Here is an 18,765-nt window from a genome sequence, read left to right on the forward strand (position 1 = left end):
CTTCGTCCACGTGGTAAGAAGATCTTGAAGCCCTCAAAGATGAATAATTTTCCCCGTTTTCCACATTTTCCGTTGTATCTTCGCTCCTATTAGTCGCAGCGTGATATATTCAACACAAGCATAATTCTTCAACTCGAATCAGTAGATCCTGAGATTAGCGCGTTCAGACAAACCAACTCTTCAGCTTTATAATATTATTAGTATAGATAATAATCACATGGATCTAATTTGGGAAGATAAGATGCTATGCTATAAAATGGCGTAATCCTCACGTTGGGATCCTTTGACTCGTGTTGATGAATACATTGATCTTAAAAAATGGGAATCAAGCAAATGCAGGTTTTTTAACGTTTTCCAACTTATATTATAAACGTGAAAGTTTGTTAAAATGCATGGATGGTTGTTATTGTTTCGCACAAAAACCACTAGACGAATTTGGACGAAATTGCCGAATGATCTTTTTGCACTTTTTCCACTTTACGAGACGTGTCGCAAGTTCGATCCTTTCATAATCTCTAATATATAAAATTCCCGTGTCACGATGATAGTTACCGTACTCCACCGTAAGCCGTTTGGCTTAACCGATTTTTACCAAATTTTATATGCGTATTCGGTAGGTCTGAGAATCGAACAACATCTATTTTTCATACCCCTAAGTGTTAAGGGGCATCCCTTAACACTTAAACTAAAAAAAAAACGTTTTGGACGAAATTTTTGTTTTTTATTTTTTATAATGTGGCAAGAAATAATTTATAAGCAAAACAACGTTTGCTGGGTCAGCTAGTATACTATAAATTTTGATTAGCTGACGACTTTTGACCGAAAGTTGTTTGTATATTTGAACATAGCATTCCTCATATCCATCATATGATTTTATCAACATCGATTACCTAAGGTTGCGTTGTACCTAAGTTGTAACGCATGACGGACGTAAAAAGTTATAAAAATAAAATGACGTAAAAATTTGATTGTGCGAAACCACGAGGAGCATAAAGGTAATACAATAAATAAATAAAAAACTTAAAAAAATATAGCGACCGGAATTTAGAACCTCCTCTTTTTTATTAAAAATAGGTAGGTATTATCACATCACATTAACATTATAATAAGGGAAAAAGGGGATTGGTAAGTGTATGATTTTAACTATTGTGCACCCCTTAGGAGTGAATATAGCTCATAGAGGCCTACCACTATACCCTTTCTGGGATGGAAAATCATCAAATGACTCCTCCCGCTTTGGGTTGAGCGAGAGTGACAGGCTTTTACTGACTAAAACCCACCCCTGTTCTTTCCTTTTTGAAAGTCTCGCTGGCGCGGCAGGCATCAGCCTTAATAGGCTTGCTGACATCTCGTTAATGCGCGCGTGGAACACGAACGCACCGTCCGGCACGGACCTGGTCCTGATCATTCGGCGACCTACTCATCCCTCACTCTCCACAGTCCCGCGGCGGCACGGCACCCTGCCGCACTGCACTACAGATTTATCGACAGATATAAAGCGTATATGTATATTAAGGGGAATATATTTTATGACATCGCTCGGTTAAACCGCAGTATCAACTAACGGTCAACTCACCATCAGGTTAATTAGCCGCTCTGTTAACTGCGAGCGTTCGCGCGTGACGACAATCTGTTACATTAACGAGATATTACCAGTCATTGTGGTGATGGTGTAATATTTTGGCTGTTATTATATGGCTGTGTTACAGGCTGATGGTTATTTGGATGAATAGGTTTGGTTGATTCGAACATGCTTTATTGATGTTCCATGACTCTTGAAACGATTATGTCCCTAAGACTAAACATGTTTGTATCACTGCGACTGCAGACTTCGTTGTTCGCCGAACATGCTGAAGGTTCCAGCCATTATATTAGATTTGACCAACCACAGATCCTCGCTAAAGAATCCAAATTCCTACCTAGGATGTTTCGCGAGGCTATTGAGATTAAAAAACACCCTAATTTCAATAGAGAAGATGGCTTTTCAATGTCTAACATTCGCGTAAACCTAAGAAACCACTAAGTACCAGTGTTTTACAAGGATCGACTGCCTATACAGACCTCCTCAACCCAGTTACCTGGGCAACACGATACCCCTTGGTTAGACTGGTTGTCAGACTTTTCAAGCTTCTGACTACCTGTAACGACTGTCAAAGATGAATAACAGCCGGGACTCATAATTTAACGTGCCTTCCGAAACACGGAGGAACTCGTTATTACAAAGATGGTCACCCATCTACGGACCAACCGCGTCAAGAGAAGCTTAACCTGTGATCCCATCACTTATGCGGTTATAGCAAAGCCCCGAGCTCCTACACATGTTTGTATCAAACCTTTTTCTTTTTAATAACGTCACGACAAAATTAATTTTAAGACCATCGAGGTGTGTGTGAAATCAAAAATGGCATATCAGCTTCAAACACGTGAATGTTTGTCGATCCTATGAAATCAGCTAAGAATGTAAAGAAAGTCCGAGTAAAATTAAGAACTGCGCGTATAGAATTTAAATATAAGTAAAATGTTTTACTATGAAAGTATTCAGTAGCCAATTTCGTACAAGATTTTGTTGAAATATATTCTGCCGAAATATTTTGAATCGTAAGACTTTCTTTGAAGACGCATCGCACTTCTCAGATTCCCGACTTCGTCTGTAAAGACACATGCCTACGTAAAATCTTTGAGTAATGTCTTTGTCAGTAAAGTGGGATGTAAAGTCAAATACTAATTTACGAATTTCACTAAGTGTACTTCTTAAGGACGGATGGCTATGTTTTCAACTGATAAGTGTTCTGCAGGACATTTATTTCTGCTATCCTAATAAGGAGTAAAAAAACCCATCAAGTGCAATCAAAAAATTTAAGACCGTATCCATATTGCTTAACGGCATTAATTAACTGCGGCGACACAAAATCATCTGTGAAAAGTTCAACATCGTAGCTATTACAGTTCATAAGATTCAGCACGGTTTCTGACAGATAGACAGCGTAGCCTTAGTACGAGGGTTCCGTTTTTACCTATTGGATCCGAACCCTAAAAAAACGCAATTTTTCTTCAACAAATCATTACAAAAATAACAAAATACATGACGTTCCCACTCGGCAACAGTTCTATTTAGCAGCATTATGACATTTACTTGAATGTCTCCACGGAACACTGACATCGTTGACAAGGCGAGTAACGTCCCTTAGTAGTCGCCATTTTGTAGACACGACCTTTGTTAGCACATCTGTGGCCTATTTTTCAAGATGTGGACACTTTGGTTCTAATGTCAGCTGATACGACACTGTGTGTTGGTCTGTTGGTATGCTGATTCCAATTATGAGTTATATAAAGAAGAAATATATAAAATAAGTTTATTTGAAAAGCCTTAGGGACATAATTACAGTGACAGATTACACAAAAGTAGGTATCGTGTCGGGTCGTCCTCACGGCTGTGCCAAATTATTAGGCTCAGTTCAGCAAAAAGCCAGGCAGAAAACGGAGTGTTCGACACTGGTTTTCAACTGAGCCTTGTACGTAAGACATCGCAGTTATAACTAAGCTATTATAATGTTCTAAAACGTATAATTTGATTACATAATTTTATGCATATCAAACAACAAATAAATAAATTTATTTTTTACAATTTTCAAGACCCAACTCAAGAATAAATTGTTAAATCGCTGAAGGGAAGCTCAAACACATTATGACAAAAAAACATATCAGACGCCATCGTGAAAATTTTCCACAGACATCATTTATTTATTTTACGGAATTTCTTGGTGAACCGAGATCGATCAATCATATCAATCTGAGTTGATTGATTGATCGTGATTGGTCAACGCAACAACCCTTGAACAGCTTAGTTATTATTACAAAAAAATGCTGTATTCGGTAGAAAAATGAGAACGTTAGGAGGAAAATATTTTTTTTGGCTGGACTCTCTGACTTTTGAAAATGTTCTGGAGATGTATCATCATCACCATCATCCTAGCCTTTTCCCAACTATGTTGGTTATAGTTTCCAGTCTAACCAGATGCAGCGAAGTACCAGTGTTTTACAAGGAGCGACTGCCTATCAGGCCTCCTCAACCCAACTATCTGGGTATCGATGATAATAATAACAATACCTCTTACTCAAACTGGTTGTCAGACTTTCTATCTTCTGACTACCCGTAACGACTTTCAAAGATGTGTAAATAACAGCCGGGATCATCAATTTAATGTGCCTTTCGAAACACGGAGAGATGTAAGTAATAGTTAAATACGATTTGTCGATAGCCTATAACAAGTAATGAAGATCTGAACCCGAGTAAAAGACCATTGTTTTAATGATTTAGTTCACACTTTTGCACTCACCCTTATAATAAGTTACGCTATTACAAAACCCATTTAGAAGAAAGCATCCATGCCTTTAATTGCTTCTATAAAACAAAAGCAGCTTAACAAAAGCGTCGTTTAAAAAAACAATATACGTCTGGCAACGAAGACTTGGAATTTAAATAGCAAGAGGAATAAATTTAACTTGCAAAGACCGTTCGAACCCGTAGGGCCATATTCCGTACCGAGTAGATTACTGGCTTATTGCGCGGGCCTTGTTATAAAGACAGTATTTACTGAATTAAGACAGGTATACCTGGATATTCGTGACAAATTAATGCGATTTATATTATTTATAAAATATGAGTACAATAATAGAAATAATAGGAATTTGATCGGCTTATCTGGGTATTTAGAATACGTCCACTGTACATCTGTACTACCATTGTAAATTGGTAAAGTTTGTAACGAAATATGGGGCTATTTACGATATTTGGGGTATTATCTGGATCTAGTTATTGAACGCTACCTCCCTTATCCTGGTGTTATAGGCTATACATCAATTTGACAATACCGCCCAACTTATAACTTTTTATATATCGTATTTTTTCAGTGTGACCGGATTCAGCTGAATGCTTAACATTAAACGACAGAATGGCTGACCTCCTTAACCTATTTTACAGAGTAACAAAGTATCTCATAAGTTTTCCCCAGATATTTGTCCGTAAATTCTAATAAGGAGATAGATTTAGTAGCGCTTGTCTTAACAGAGGAAATTTTTTTGTCAATGTGGAGAAAATTTAAATAGGACAAAAGAAGATTATTTTGCATAGATACAGCAACATGGAAAGGGGGTTGTATCGGGAGCGTCATGTAGATTTATTTACTCCGCTTCTTGCCTACTTAAAGTTATCTCATGTGGAATGAGACGTTGACAAAATATTCATGGCGCCATCGGTACTTGGCGACGCCGGCGTGCTGCTAAGCTAGAAGATGAAGATAATTCAATACGATAAATAAACTTAAGTTATTATATATATTTACAATGACAAAATAATTATTTTTTATGTACTAACTTACACGACTATAAATCTGGATTAATATGACGGCTGAAATGACAAAACTCTACTTATTCTTTGTAGCCTAAAATGCCCTCCGGAAGGTCAAAAGCCTACCTACTCTTCTTCAAATTGTGTCATGAGCCACGAGCGCCAAATTGCGTGTGAAACCAGGTCATCTCACCACCTCTACCTAAGTCAAGTAAAGTTATAAACTCTCTACACATATCTAATTATTACCTCATGACTTGGTTTCGCCAAAGGCTAAAAAAAAGTTACGTTGGTACTTTGAAAACGTTGCTGAAGTAGAAATTCTTTTATCTTGGGTTTAAACGGAAACCTAGCTAGATAAAATAGAGCTTAAGAAAAGGCAATCAAAATAAATGGTTCAAACCAGTCCTCTACTCAGTTAGAGCAAAACGTAACACTTTCAAAATAATGATACTCATTCGTATTTTTAACTTGTTATCTTACTCGTAGCAACGGATGTTAAAATCCTGCTGTTAAAATAACTATTGTGAAAAATATTTGTCGAACTGATAATGGCCTATATTACTAGCTCTTCATCTAGTTTAGTACGAAAAAAAGAAGTTAATGTATGTTTATGTTAAATATTGACAAGCAGATAATGACCTAGTACAGTAGGGCTCCATAGTGTAGAATGTATTTAAAAAGGTCAATGTATGTTTATTTCAATTCGACTGCTAACGAACGTTTGAACAGATCAACAAGGGGTAGGCTTGACTTGAAAACCGACCAAGTACAAGCCGAACTCGCGCGCGAAGGGTTTCGTATCATTAAGTATAATGTGACAGGAGGTTAGACAGCTGAGCCTCAATAATAGGGTCTTTACACTTTATGTACGTAACTCTAAAAATGAAGATCTAAAATATGAAGAGTGCTTTTCACCGACAAACAATTTACAAGCGGGCGGGGCCGGATCGTAACCAGCATATTATAGGTACCTACGTAGATGTTACATGCATGCATGGTAAGATAAGGCACAGTAACTAGGTCATGTTGTAACGATAATTACCAGGCGTTAATTGGCGCGGTAATTTGACGAGAAATTCTATAAAAGATAATGGTTTGGTAATTTGCTGTTGATTTGCATAGCTTTCGTTTCATTGTTATTATTATATTCTTCTTTTTCGGATATTTAATGAACAACCTGGTGTTAGAGTTCAAGCCGCTCGTAGACATCTGAAAGGGCTTGACACGCCGCCGTGAAAAAATCTTAAGTGTGCTGGTTTAATACGATGTTATCCTTAGCCGATACGCACATAAATTCGAAATAGAGTAGTGCATGATGGGATTGGACCCATATTGGAAGCCAAAGGTCGTATTTGGCTTCCAATATAATTGATGCGAACGGGCAATCAGTGGTTTAATTAAGGTTGATGATGATGAAGACAAATATAGATTAATTCAAACACAAAATATAATAATAAGCTTCTCAAAAAGCTCTGAGTTTGTTTGGAGATAGTTGCGTGAAAACTAGTTTATTTCAGTAGTAAGGCCGTAGCTAAAATAGTCGAATACAGAGAATTTCGTTGCATACTTTATAAAGGGCCTAAGTTAATACTCTGCAAAGGAAGTGCAAAGAGGATTAGTTTTGATTATTTAGGGCTAAGTTTAAATAGTACAAGCCCATAGGGACAAGGGCTAAAGGGTACGGGATTAAGGCGGGATACTTAATGGGCCGGATCTAATCTGTAGTCAATACTGAACGAAGCACTGTTTAGTTAAATAATAATTATAAGTAGATAAGATAATAGTTAATGTGTTTTAGTTGGTCTTAACTGTATTTACTCGATTTAGGAGTAAATATTACTTATGACCGTATTTACTAATGACACATTTGCTGGGCACAGGCCTCTTTACTTATAAGTGATCTTCCAATTAAGCTTTTCTCATTGACTTTCCTTTAACTATATTTCTTCTTAAATTCTATTATGCAATGACAGACCGAGACCGCACGATAGAATTTCTTTCTTTTTTTTTCAGCCTGTTTTACTTACAATTTATCTATTTTATTGATTTAAAAATACCTGCAAAGAGTAACAAAAAAAAACAATCTCTTTCGAAGTAGGTATTTGCTATCACAAAATAGCACCTTGCGTTTTACCAAAATAATAATTGATAGTTAAATACTACATCAATATAATACTAAAACTGTTTAATAAAATACTAGACCCACTTAACGAAATCGATTCTATTTCGGCCCAAAAAGATCAATAAAACAGGTCACCCAGGGATACCCTCTAAAAGATGTCATTATTTCACATGGCAACCCCAACAAAAAGGCTTGTCGATAAACCGTATCTTAAATTAGGTAGAATGCTAGAGTATTTTCCTTTATAGGCAGGTTGTTAAGCTTGTAGAGGCACGGCGCCAAATGGCGAGGCGGCACGGAATAACATCCTTAGGTCCATCTAATTCTATAGAATAAACGTATGTTTTCTTTATTTCTTTGTAAAATAAACATACTCCATTTTGTGGCCTGTTCTTTTATTTCTTTGACGGAATAAACACATTTGAAGCCTATGTTACGCTGGACTGTTTATTAAATACTCAGGTAAATTATTTCAGTCGAGTAATGATTATTAGATCTAAACTTAAACGGTGAGTTAATTAAAAAAATAATATGGTTTTTTTATTTTCGAAAGTATAACCCGAAAATTGATCGACCATTTTATATGGCAGTTGTATTCTTTTGAGAGTTTCGTACCCTTTAAAGTTCGGTAAAAGAAACAACAATAACATTTAATAAAAAAAAAATAACAGTAAAACCGAGGCAAAAAATGGCATGAGTAAAAAATGTAGTGGATGACCAATTTCTATTTCTCTGAAGTATATTTCTTCAGAAAGTGTCGCGAGTCGGACTAGCACTTGACCGATTTTTGGAAACACATACCCAACACCTGTGTTACTCGTGGTGATGTAAAGATTCCACATACTTCAAAATTCTTTAGGCATTCAGCATTTTTCACGAACAAGGAAACTCACAAACAAACCTCGAAGATACTGCACATGGTTTTGGGCATTCGTGTAGAAGTATTTACTAGAAGCTATTTACTATATCTCGCCTTTGCAAGCGAAGAGGATGCTGTATGCTTTCCATTCCCGAATTCCGGATGTTTCCACCTATTTTAGCAAAAATGTTTAAGAAATACGTCGAAGTGCTGCTGACGAACGTGCGAACGTTTTGGAGAGAGGGCGTTCTTTGTTCTGGTGGCGTTAGGTGCACGAATAAATATCCCCTAAGTGGTTGAGTGCGCACTCTGTGCTGGGATTCAATTACTGTTTGGTTAGCACATATTTTATTAGCGCTCAAGATCAGCGCACCATTTGACGAAAAGTTTTGTTTCATTCTTTAGAGACACGACTGGCAAACAAGTCAAGTGATATAGACAAAATGGTTTTGTTTCTCGAGCACCAATGTGCTCGCTCCTAAGTTTGGCTCAAATGGGTATAGTGGTATCAACATTGGACTACGATGTCAAAAGTACTACCATGTTCTGGAACAAAGCTCGCATCTTTATGTGGTACCACGTAATTATCACCTTGTTAAAACAATGATAGAAAAAATCCTGAGGAAACCGGCACATTTGCGTCTTTTGGGTGTGCAAAACCACGTCACAAGCCTACGACCGTTTTAAGCTCTGACACCAGAAAGTTTATAAATCATAAAATAAGAAGTACTAAAGAACGAAAAGTTTCGAAGATTTTCCACAAGTACATTAAATGTTTGTTAGAAAATTTATATACTAGACACTCACAAATAACAAGTCTATCTAATAAAACGTACGATCTAGTTTCCGAAACAAACTTAATCAGACAAGCGCGTTCGGAAACTTCGCAACGAGTAACGAAATCGTTCCGTATTATATCACGAGCTTGAAACAATATAACTCAGGATGTACTTGTGCCATTGTTGTGTGCTAGAAGTGGCTTCAATGGTACCGGGAAATAACGAATGTAGGTCAGGGAAATGGGACATTGTAGAACAGCATTGGTAGGGAAGGTTGTGAACAAATGATTATTTTGAAAGAACAAAGAAAAATGATAATGATCTTAGTTTAAACTATTATTTTGTTCTCGATGGTTGTCCAAAATCCGAATTTTTAGTTCTACAATAAGTATACGTCGGTTTCATATCCTATAACTTTATAAATTAGCTATTTTGTTAATAATCTAGCTGTCTTGGCAAACGATGTTTTGCCATACAAATTAGTTCTAGGGAAAAAAATAGAGCCGTGAAAATAGATGTCCTATTCTCAGACCTACCCAGTATGCACACAAAATTTCATGAGAATCGGACGAGCCCTTTCGGAGTAGTTCAATTTCGCACACCGTGACACGAGAATTGAATATAATAGAAGAAGAGAGATCGGTTATATTTGTTGAATAATGATAATAGAACTACGCTTGAACAAGCACTTCTAGTATGAACATACTTAGCTCTGTAACTTGCACAATAAAATATTACCTCAAGTTGTTTACCCCGAAACTTTTAAATGTTGTTACAAAACATGTTGTGGTCTATACTTTTATCTGTAGTTATCTTAACAACGATATATCTTCATAGTGTAAACTGCAGGCTGCGTCAAAAACGAGACTCCAGTTTGGGTGTGGGTGCTAGGCGTATGAGTCAGGCATGAGATTCAGGTGTGAGTGGGAGACGTGAGACTAACATGAGATTCAGGCATTAAGTGATAATCAGGCGTGAGTGACAAGCGTGATTGATAGATATGACCGCCAGGACCAACGTGACGCAGACGTTAGAATGGTTCAGTCTCAGATGCAATATATCTACATCTCAAGTACAGCTGAATAGTCGCGGTAGGAATTTGAACGTTTTAAGATGTAATGGAAATATTTTGCATCCTAAAGGTTTCGAGACTTGGGTCATATAAGATTTGAACTTCATGCTACTAATAGCTGGTGCCCGCGACTTCGTCCCCGTGGGTAGAAGATATAAGGTATGATTTATATCTGCCCTGTTTTTTCACATTTTCCATTGTATATTCGCTCCTATTACTCGCAGCGTGATGGTTTAGAAAAAATATTTTTGTGTTGTATTCAACACAAAAATATTTTTTCGATTTGGACCAGTAGTTCCTGAGATTAGCGCGTTCAAACAAACAAACTCTTCAGCTTGATATATTAGTATAGATGATGATGTAATGATTCTATATAGCTACAAAAAACCACATAAAATTTCTACAAAATTCCATAGGCATTCAGCGTTATTTACGAACATGGAAAATCACAAACATGAACCGAAAATACTACACATGTTTTTGGACATTCGTGTTGCAGTATTTACTAAAAGCTATTTACTATATTTAGTCTTTGCAAGCGAAGGGGATGCTGTATGTTTTCCATTCCCGAATTCCGGATGTTTTGCCACCTATTTTAGCAAAAATATTTAAGAAATACGTCGAAGTGCTGCTGACGAACGTGCGAACGTTTTGGAAAGAGGGCGTTCTTTGTTCTGGTGGCGTTAGGTGCACGAATAAATATTCCCTAAGTGGTTGAGTGCGCACTCTGTGCTGGGATTCAATTACTGTTTGGTTAGCACATATTTTATTAGCGCTCAAGATCAGCGCACCATTTGACGAAAAGTTTTGTTTCATTCTTTTGAGACACAACTGGCAACCAAGTCAAGTGATATAATAGACAGAATGGTTTTGTCTCCCGAGCACCAATGTGGTCGCTCCTAAGTTTGGCTCAAATGGGTATAGTGGTATCAACATTGGACTACGATGTCAAAAGTACTACCATGTTCTGGAACAAAGCTCGCATCTTTATGTGGTACCACGTAATTATCACCTTGTTAAAACAATGATAGAAAAAATCCTGAGGAAACCGGCACATTTGCGTCTTTTGGGTGTGCAAAACCACGTCACAAGCCTACGACCGTTTTAAGCTCTGACACCAGAAAGTTCATAAATCATACGATAAGAAGTACTAAAGAACGAACAGTTTCGAAGACTTTCCACAAGTACATTAAATGTTTGTTAGAAAATTTATGTACTAGACACTCACAAATAACAAGTCTATCTAATAAAACGTACGATCTAGTTTCCGAAACAAACTTAATCAGACAAGCGCGTTCGGAAACTTCGCAACGAGTAACGAAATCGTTCCGTATTATATCACGAGCTTGAAACAATATAACTCAGGATGTACTTGTGCCATTGTTGTGTGCTAGAAGTGGCTTCAATGGTACCGGGAAATAACGAATGTAGGTCAGGGAAATGGGACATTGTAGAACAGTATTGGTAGGGAAGGTTGTGAACAAATGATTATTTTGAAAGAACAAAGAAAAATTATAATGATCTTAGTTTAAACTATTATTTTGCTCTCGATGGTTGTCCAAAATCCGAATTTTTAATTCTACAATAAGTATACGTCGGTTTCATATCCTATAACTTTATAAATTAGCTATTTTGTTAATAAACTAGCTGTCTTGGCAAACGATGTTTTGCCATACAAATTAGTTCTAGGGCAAAAAAATAGAGCTGTGAAAATAGATGTCCTATTCTCAGACCTACCCAGTATGCACACAAAATTTCATGAGAATCGGACGAGCCCTTTCGGAGTAGTTAAATTTCGCACACCGTGACACGAGAATTGAATATAATAGAAGAATAGAGATCGGTTATATTTGTTGAATAATGATAATAGAACTACGCTTGAACAAGCACTTCTAGTATGAACATACTTAGCTCTGTAACTTGCACAATAAAATATTACCTCAAGTTGTTTACCCCGAAACTTTTAAATGTTGTTACAAAACATGTTGTGGTCTATACTTTTATCTGTAGTTATCTTAACAACGATATATCTTCATAGTGTAAACTGCAGGCTGCGTCAAAAACGAGACTGCAGTTTGGGTGTGGGTGCTAGGCGTATGAGTCAGGCATGAGATTCAGGCGTGAGACTAACATGAGATTCAGGCATTAAGGCCAGACTTGAGTAGCAAACGTGATAATCAGGCGTGAGTGACAAGCGTGATTGATAGATATGACCGCCAGGACCAACGTGACGCAGACGTTAGAAGGGTTCAGTCTCAGATGCAATATATCTACATCTCAAGTATAGCTGAATAGTCGCGGTAGGAATTTGAACGTTTTAAGATGTAATGTAAATATTTTGCATCCTAAAGGTTTCGAGACTTGGGTCATATAAGATTTGAACTTCATGCTACTAATAGCTGGTGCCCGCGACTTCGTCCCCGTGGGTAGAAGATATAAGTTATGATTTATACCTGCCCTGTTTTTCTCACATTTTCCATTGTATCTTCGCTCCTATTAGTGCGGCGTGATGGTTTATAGCCTAAAGCCTTCCTCGATGAAAGGTCTATTCAACACAAAAAGAATTTTCCAATTTGGACCAGTAGTTCCTGAGATTAGCGCGTTCACACAAACAAACAAACTAACTCTTCAGCTTTATATATTAGTATAGATATGTTATATTGCAACTTGAACTAACAAAAAAGAATGAATGCCAGCTATCAAGATAAGAAGAGTATGTAGCGTGAGTGTCGGACATGACATCCAGAAATAAGCGACTGGACTGTGTTTCAGGCTTGAGGGACACTCATATCTATGAGCGAAAGACGTGAGAACCAGACGTGGAAGACAACGACGTAGTCCTACGTTGAGTCTAATTTCGAAACTCTTTATTTATAACTAGAGCCCGCATCGTGGTTAGCAACCAAAGTAAAAGTTTTAACCTACACATTGTTTGTTTTAGACGAAAACCTTCACAGCGCGTTTAAATTGTTCAGAAAAGTGTATAGAACAAACTTACAAACATTTATTTCATAGTACAGATCATTTGTTACACTTATCGATCTGCGGTTTCCGCCACAAGAGAAAAGCCATACAAAATTGATCTTACTTCATCGAGGAAAACGGACAAATACATCACAAATGGTAAAGGTCAGTCTTTTCAAACACCCACTCGTCACTCACAAAATATTTTGACACTAGCTTTTGCCCGCGAGCCCCTCCGCAAAAAATCCAAAATGAAACCCACGAGAGCATAAAATCGGGATAAAAATTATCCTCTATGTTAATCCGGGTTTTAAACTATCGGTGTACCAAGTTTCGTCTAAATCCGTTCAGTGGTTTTTGCGTGAAACAGGAACAAACATCCATACATCCACACATACAAACTTTCGTCTTTGTAATATTATAAAGAAGGATTTTTCCTCCTATCGTTCATAGAATTCACGAAATCAATGTCTCCGAACTTGTTTCCTTCGCAGTACAATGCTAACGAGATCCAATTGTTAATATATCAAGTTTTATGTTCAGTGTTGTGCTAAAGTAAACATAGAAATGGATTATTGCGGTAACGGTGGTATTAGATAAATAACAATAGCAATGAGATGGCAAAAATCTTTATCTCATCACGCGGTATCGCAAAATTTTTGCCGTCATTTTTTTGTGCGATGGTATTGCGAAACGTTTGCTGTTACTTTGCTTTTGTTACTTAAGTAATACAGCAGCAGTTAAGATATTGGTTTCGGAAGAAAAGGGAATATAGCCGCAGGATATCCAGAGGGTGTGGGTGATGTATTGTTACTCGTACAACATTTTGCGCGTTTTTATATTTACTTAGGGTTTCTATTGTGGATCATATGTGGGTTCCAAAAGACTGTACAAAATGGGTAAAATGAGATCCTATTACTAAGACGCGGCCGTCTATCTATCCGTGATAGTTAGACAGTAGCAATTTGAAAAAGAAAATAGGTTTATTCTTTGTCCTTATAAAAAGAAATACAAACAATATGATAAAATAAATATTGAAGCAATTATCTCCTGTACAACAAACATGTTTTTTATGTTACAGAACTGTTTGTGAGTGCCTCCGATTCGCACTTGGCCTTTTTTGTAATAATTTGGCGTTTCTATTGTGTAAGATTTTTAATTGTATTTAAAAATCTTTGTTCGTATTTAATGAAAATCTTATTTGTTTCGAATCGTGAAACTCGGTTTAAAATATTTTACAATAGGTCTTTTGTAAAATATTTTGGTACTTTACACATTCACAATAGATGTGTTTCAATAAGATCCACAATTAACATGGGTGTAAGTATAATATTGGGGCAGCCAAGAATTGAAGACGGAGAGCCGAAGGAAGGGAGAGGTCTATGTCCAGCAAAGGACTGAGACGGGCTGATGATGATGATAATAAATATAATATGGTATTATTAGTAGTACGTGGATAGCAGTTATCATCAGTTACAAAGAGGCAAAGTGCGGACAAGTACTTGAATGATCAGGCGACTTCAAGTACATTGTAATACCCCGCTGCCTATAGACTTTTTATGGGCCTATAGTTCGATGGTTCAACCTTATAAGACGAGACGAGAATGTCGTGCAAGTGGCCATACATTGCCGGCAATGTTTTATCACTTCACATACTTTTGTTTTGCGGGTCAGCAATGTATTGTAAGTCGCACGATAAGTCTCGTTTTAGAGGTTTTAGTGAGAAGCTCAGCGGCTTTCCGAAGAAATAAAAGACTATCGGCCTTTAAGACTTATATTGAAGGAGCGCGTGTATAGCATTTGTTTTTAATAGTCAGCAGCATGTCTAAGGTGTCTTTAGAACATAAAGGAGTATTCAAACTTGAGCAGTATTCACGGTTGCAGTATTCAAGAACGTATGTGTCGCGCGGTATTCCACCGAAGATACTGAAATCAGCTTTGGTGTGAACTTTTGTTCCCGGAATTTTTGCGTGTTTGTACGTTTTAAAAATAAATATGACAACTTCCGTGTTTCGGAAGGAATTAAAGAACGTAAAAATATGAGTATTTTGCCTCATGTCTGTCGTACTATCTGTCTGTAACGCTAGTGCACTGTTCTATGTCGCGACACTGGCTGGTGTCACTGGTTACTAACCAAAAATCAGACCAAAAGGTTTTCTCAAACGTTAACGTATACGTAACGTATATAAGCGTTAAATTACACCACACGGCGTCATGCATGTATTTAAAATGTACCCCAATTATGTTAATTATATTAATGACTATATCTTCCAGTTTTGTGTGTGAGAAACGAACATCTAAGGGCGATAATAGTTATTTCTTAGCAGGTAGGCACTGAGGGTCAGTGTGGAAGACAGATGCCGCCGTATACCTATACCTTTTCACGCTTTCACGACCATGATTACTTACTTTTGAGACGCTTTGAAAGTTCAACTCATATGTGCGCGCGGCGCTATGTGTGCGTGCATTTAACAGCGATTGATGACTACTGAAGTTTTTACTTGTGTTACAGTGACACACAAATGAAAGCTGTATTAGTACCCAACGTCATTGTGTATTTACAAGGGTTACCCACACATGGCTAAGGGCGTAAAGATTAGTTTGAAGTTTGAACTGTATGAGACGTTTATCACGAGATAACAATATCAAAAATGCGAGTCACATGATGATATCAGATATAATAATTTATTTAAATAGGCTAAGATAATAAAAATATTCAGGCGCAGCTTTAGATAACGTGTAATTGTTTTAAACTATTGTTTACTAATTGATACATTTATGAGACGAGCTTTAGATGAAGTAATGTCGCAAAATGCTTAATAGGTTGATCCCAGGTATTGTGACAGTTGACAATGCCGGCGTATTGTTCCTTCGAGTTTTTCTTTTGCAATAGTCCCCAGTATCCGAAACTGAATATAGGTACCAAAAAAAAAAGGTTTCCAACGTCTCTCAACTCAATTAAAAAACAGGAAGTTCAAGGAAGGCAATGTTATATAGAAATTATACTGCAAATTAAATTAGTCTGTCATCTTTTCGTCATTCAAAACACAGCTGGAGTAAATAACAAAAATTTTGTAATAATTAACACATTCCACAAATGTTGATTTTTAATGATAAGTAAATAGTTAAATACAAATGTTAAGACTGTCAAAACATATCACTTCCTATAATTATTATGCCCAAGGTTGTGGAGTGAGTTATAACCCAGACAACTAAAGCTGTATCAAGATTACAAACGTCATTACCAATTTTAATATGATTTTTTTATTTATTTATTTAAGCTTGTTCCTTTCTTGCTACTAAGTGTTTAGTGGTATTGTCCATTAAACATAAGTATGTGACTTATGTTACAATATTATCAACCTAACTTGGATGGAATCATAATTATTTGAAAGAGAAATGTTATTTTAGTAAATAAATTTGCTCCATGACGCCATCACATTAATTTCAAATTATTATCAAAATAATTAAAAATTGCTTAAAAATTAGTTTAACAGTTTTTCTTTAAAATTAAACGAAAATAGTATTTTTTTTAATCATTTTCTTATTATATGGTTGATGCACAACACTACAACCATTTGACAGAGTATACACCAACCTCATTCCTCTGACTTGGCATATTAAAAAAACTACTTAGAAGTAGTTCACTTCATTTCAGATTGACAATAAAATTTACAATCATTCTAAATACAGTGACTCCTATCAAGTTGTCTTAAGATCACCAAAAGACTTAGTTCCAACCTCTTTACATCATATTCAACGATTAAAATATAAGTTGTAATAAGTAAATGAAGATAAAACAACGGCTTATCTTGTAAAACTAAATATTTATAAGTACAGTAGTAGTAACAATTTGTTTGTATATCTTATCTTTTTATCTCGGCCACATTATATTAGGTGGCTTAAGACATCAAATAATTTTCATTGAACTACTCCGATAATGTTTTATGGCAAGTAAAGTTTTTTGGGTTTAATAGAATTTGGTAGTTTAAAGTATTATAATATTATCATTTTTTAAGCTTGACAACGTATTGCAGATTGTACTTATGTATAATTTGTAAGTTTATTTATTATATGAAAGATTGACATTGTTTGTCTGCCCTGGTTTAATCATATAAACCAGAGGCCCATTTTTACAAATACTTATGAAATTAGTTTTTTTGCTGTTGTTAGCCCATGTTTAATAAATGTTTTTGGATTTTGAGAAATACACCATAACTTGTTTAATTTAATTTGGAGGAATGTTAAAGTTGTAGTTATAAATGTCAAATTAGTGTTGTTACAAAGTCAGTAGGTATATAATTGAGTTCTAGTTTAAAGTCCAAATTGGGTTAAATCCACAACTACAAAATCGAATTGATTACATGCAAATTTGTAAACAGAAAATTGATTTATCCGTTTTATGTAAATTGTAACTTAATAGAATTGCTCGGCAATTGCAATAAAATATAATAATAAATCCCTTGCGTTTATAGGGTCGTAAAAATTTAATAAAATAGTTTCGTACCTCAGACAACAAAGGGGCTCTGTCTAAGTGTTCTGAGGAGGCGAAGGCCGACTCGAAGTAGGGTCCGCGGCTCCGGGACTCGTACCGGGAGCTCCCGTCGTCCCACATCCGAGCCTCGAGCTCATCAGACATTCTGGCGCCGACAATCGCAAAAAAAAAACAAGCAAAATCTCTCACTCCACTAAACACATATTTTTTACTTAAAAATCACACTAAAGCAACGCACGTGCCACTGAAATATTCAGCCTAAATATGCTTTTTATATTTTATCATAGAATTAGCATGACTTTCGAACGTTTGAGATAATACTGAGATAAATATTGCCCGTGTCTGCTCGCGTATTTCTCGCTCCGACGGGACTTGCGTTCTGAAGCACGACGGTGTCGAGTCCGTCAGTTACGTCACTTGATAATAATGTTGTCAAAATATTATTGTAGACAAATATCTTTATTAATGAATCTATAAGGTAAAAGTTAATAGCTGATAATATAATTGCATAAGTTTGCAGTGTAATAAGAAAATACTTGAATGCAATAAGTTTAATAAAGTTGTAAAAAATCACTGGTATTTAGTGATTTTGGTTTCCGAACAGTCGTAGACAGAGCGGTGACATTTTGAGTGACAGCAATCGAATCGATATGACTGCGTTCATAAAATGACGCATTCAGATGAATATATTTGAATTGAAAATGTTACATTTGCATTTTTCTTCTTTGTGAGCGATTTTTTTATTACTCTTGAGTTTACTGACACATGCGTTGAATTTTTATTATACCTACTGATTTTTGAAGGTCTTTGTGTTTTAAGTATACCTATTGTATTGAATTACAACAATGGTAGTATTAAATGTAAACCGTGTATAAGATACAGGAATACCTTCTTTAGTTGTCATTTATAATTTATAATAGTTTATAGTTTACAAGATTTTTCTCATATTTTCTTGTTTGAAAAATGAATCCCGCACGTAGTTACACAAATATCAAGTCACATGCCCAAGACATCGAGACTCAAGATAAGCAGTTTTAGGAATCGAACCCACGACAGCCACCCACTAGCAAACAATCATTGATTGCGGCGAACACAAATAAAACGAAAACCCTCCGATTCATTGT

At 36.1% G+C, this 18,765-nt stretch overlaps 1 protein-coding gene across 1 annotated transcript in view; it reads right to left on the bottom strand.

The window, feature by feature from the left end:
* The window catches only part of LOC113494383 (zinc transporter 2-like), a 29,917-nt gene extending 11,909 nt beyond the window's left edge, over positions 1-18,008 (bottom strand). The window contains exon 1 of the mRNA XM_026872697.1: positions 17,654-18,008. Coding sequence (XP_026728498.1) covers positions 17,654-17,785 — 132 coding nt within the window. The 5' untranslated portion in view covers positions 17,786-18,008. The remainder of the gene's footprint in view (positions 1-17,653) is intronic.
* Positions 18,009-18,765: the final 757 nt, after the last annotated feature.

This window comes from Trichoplusia ni, chromosome 5 (genome assembly GCF_003590095.1).
Source record: "Trichoplusia ni isolate ovarian cell line Hi5 chromosome 5, tn1, whole genome shotgun sequence".
NCBI lineage: Eukaryota > Metazoa > Arthropoda > Insecta > Lepidoptera > Noctuidae > Trichoplusia > Trichoplusia ni.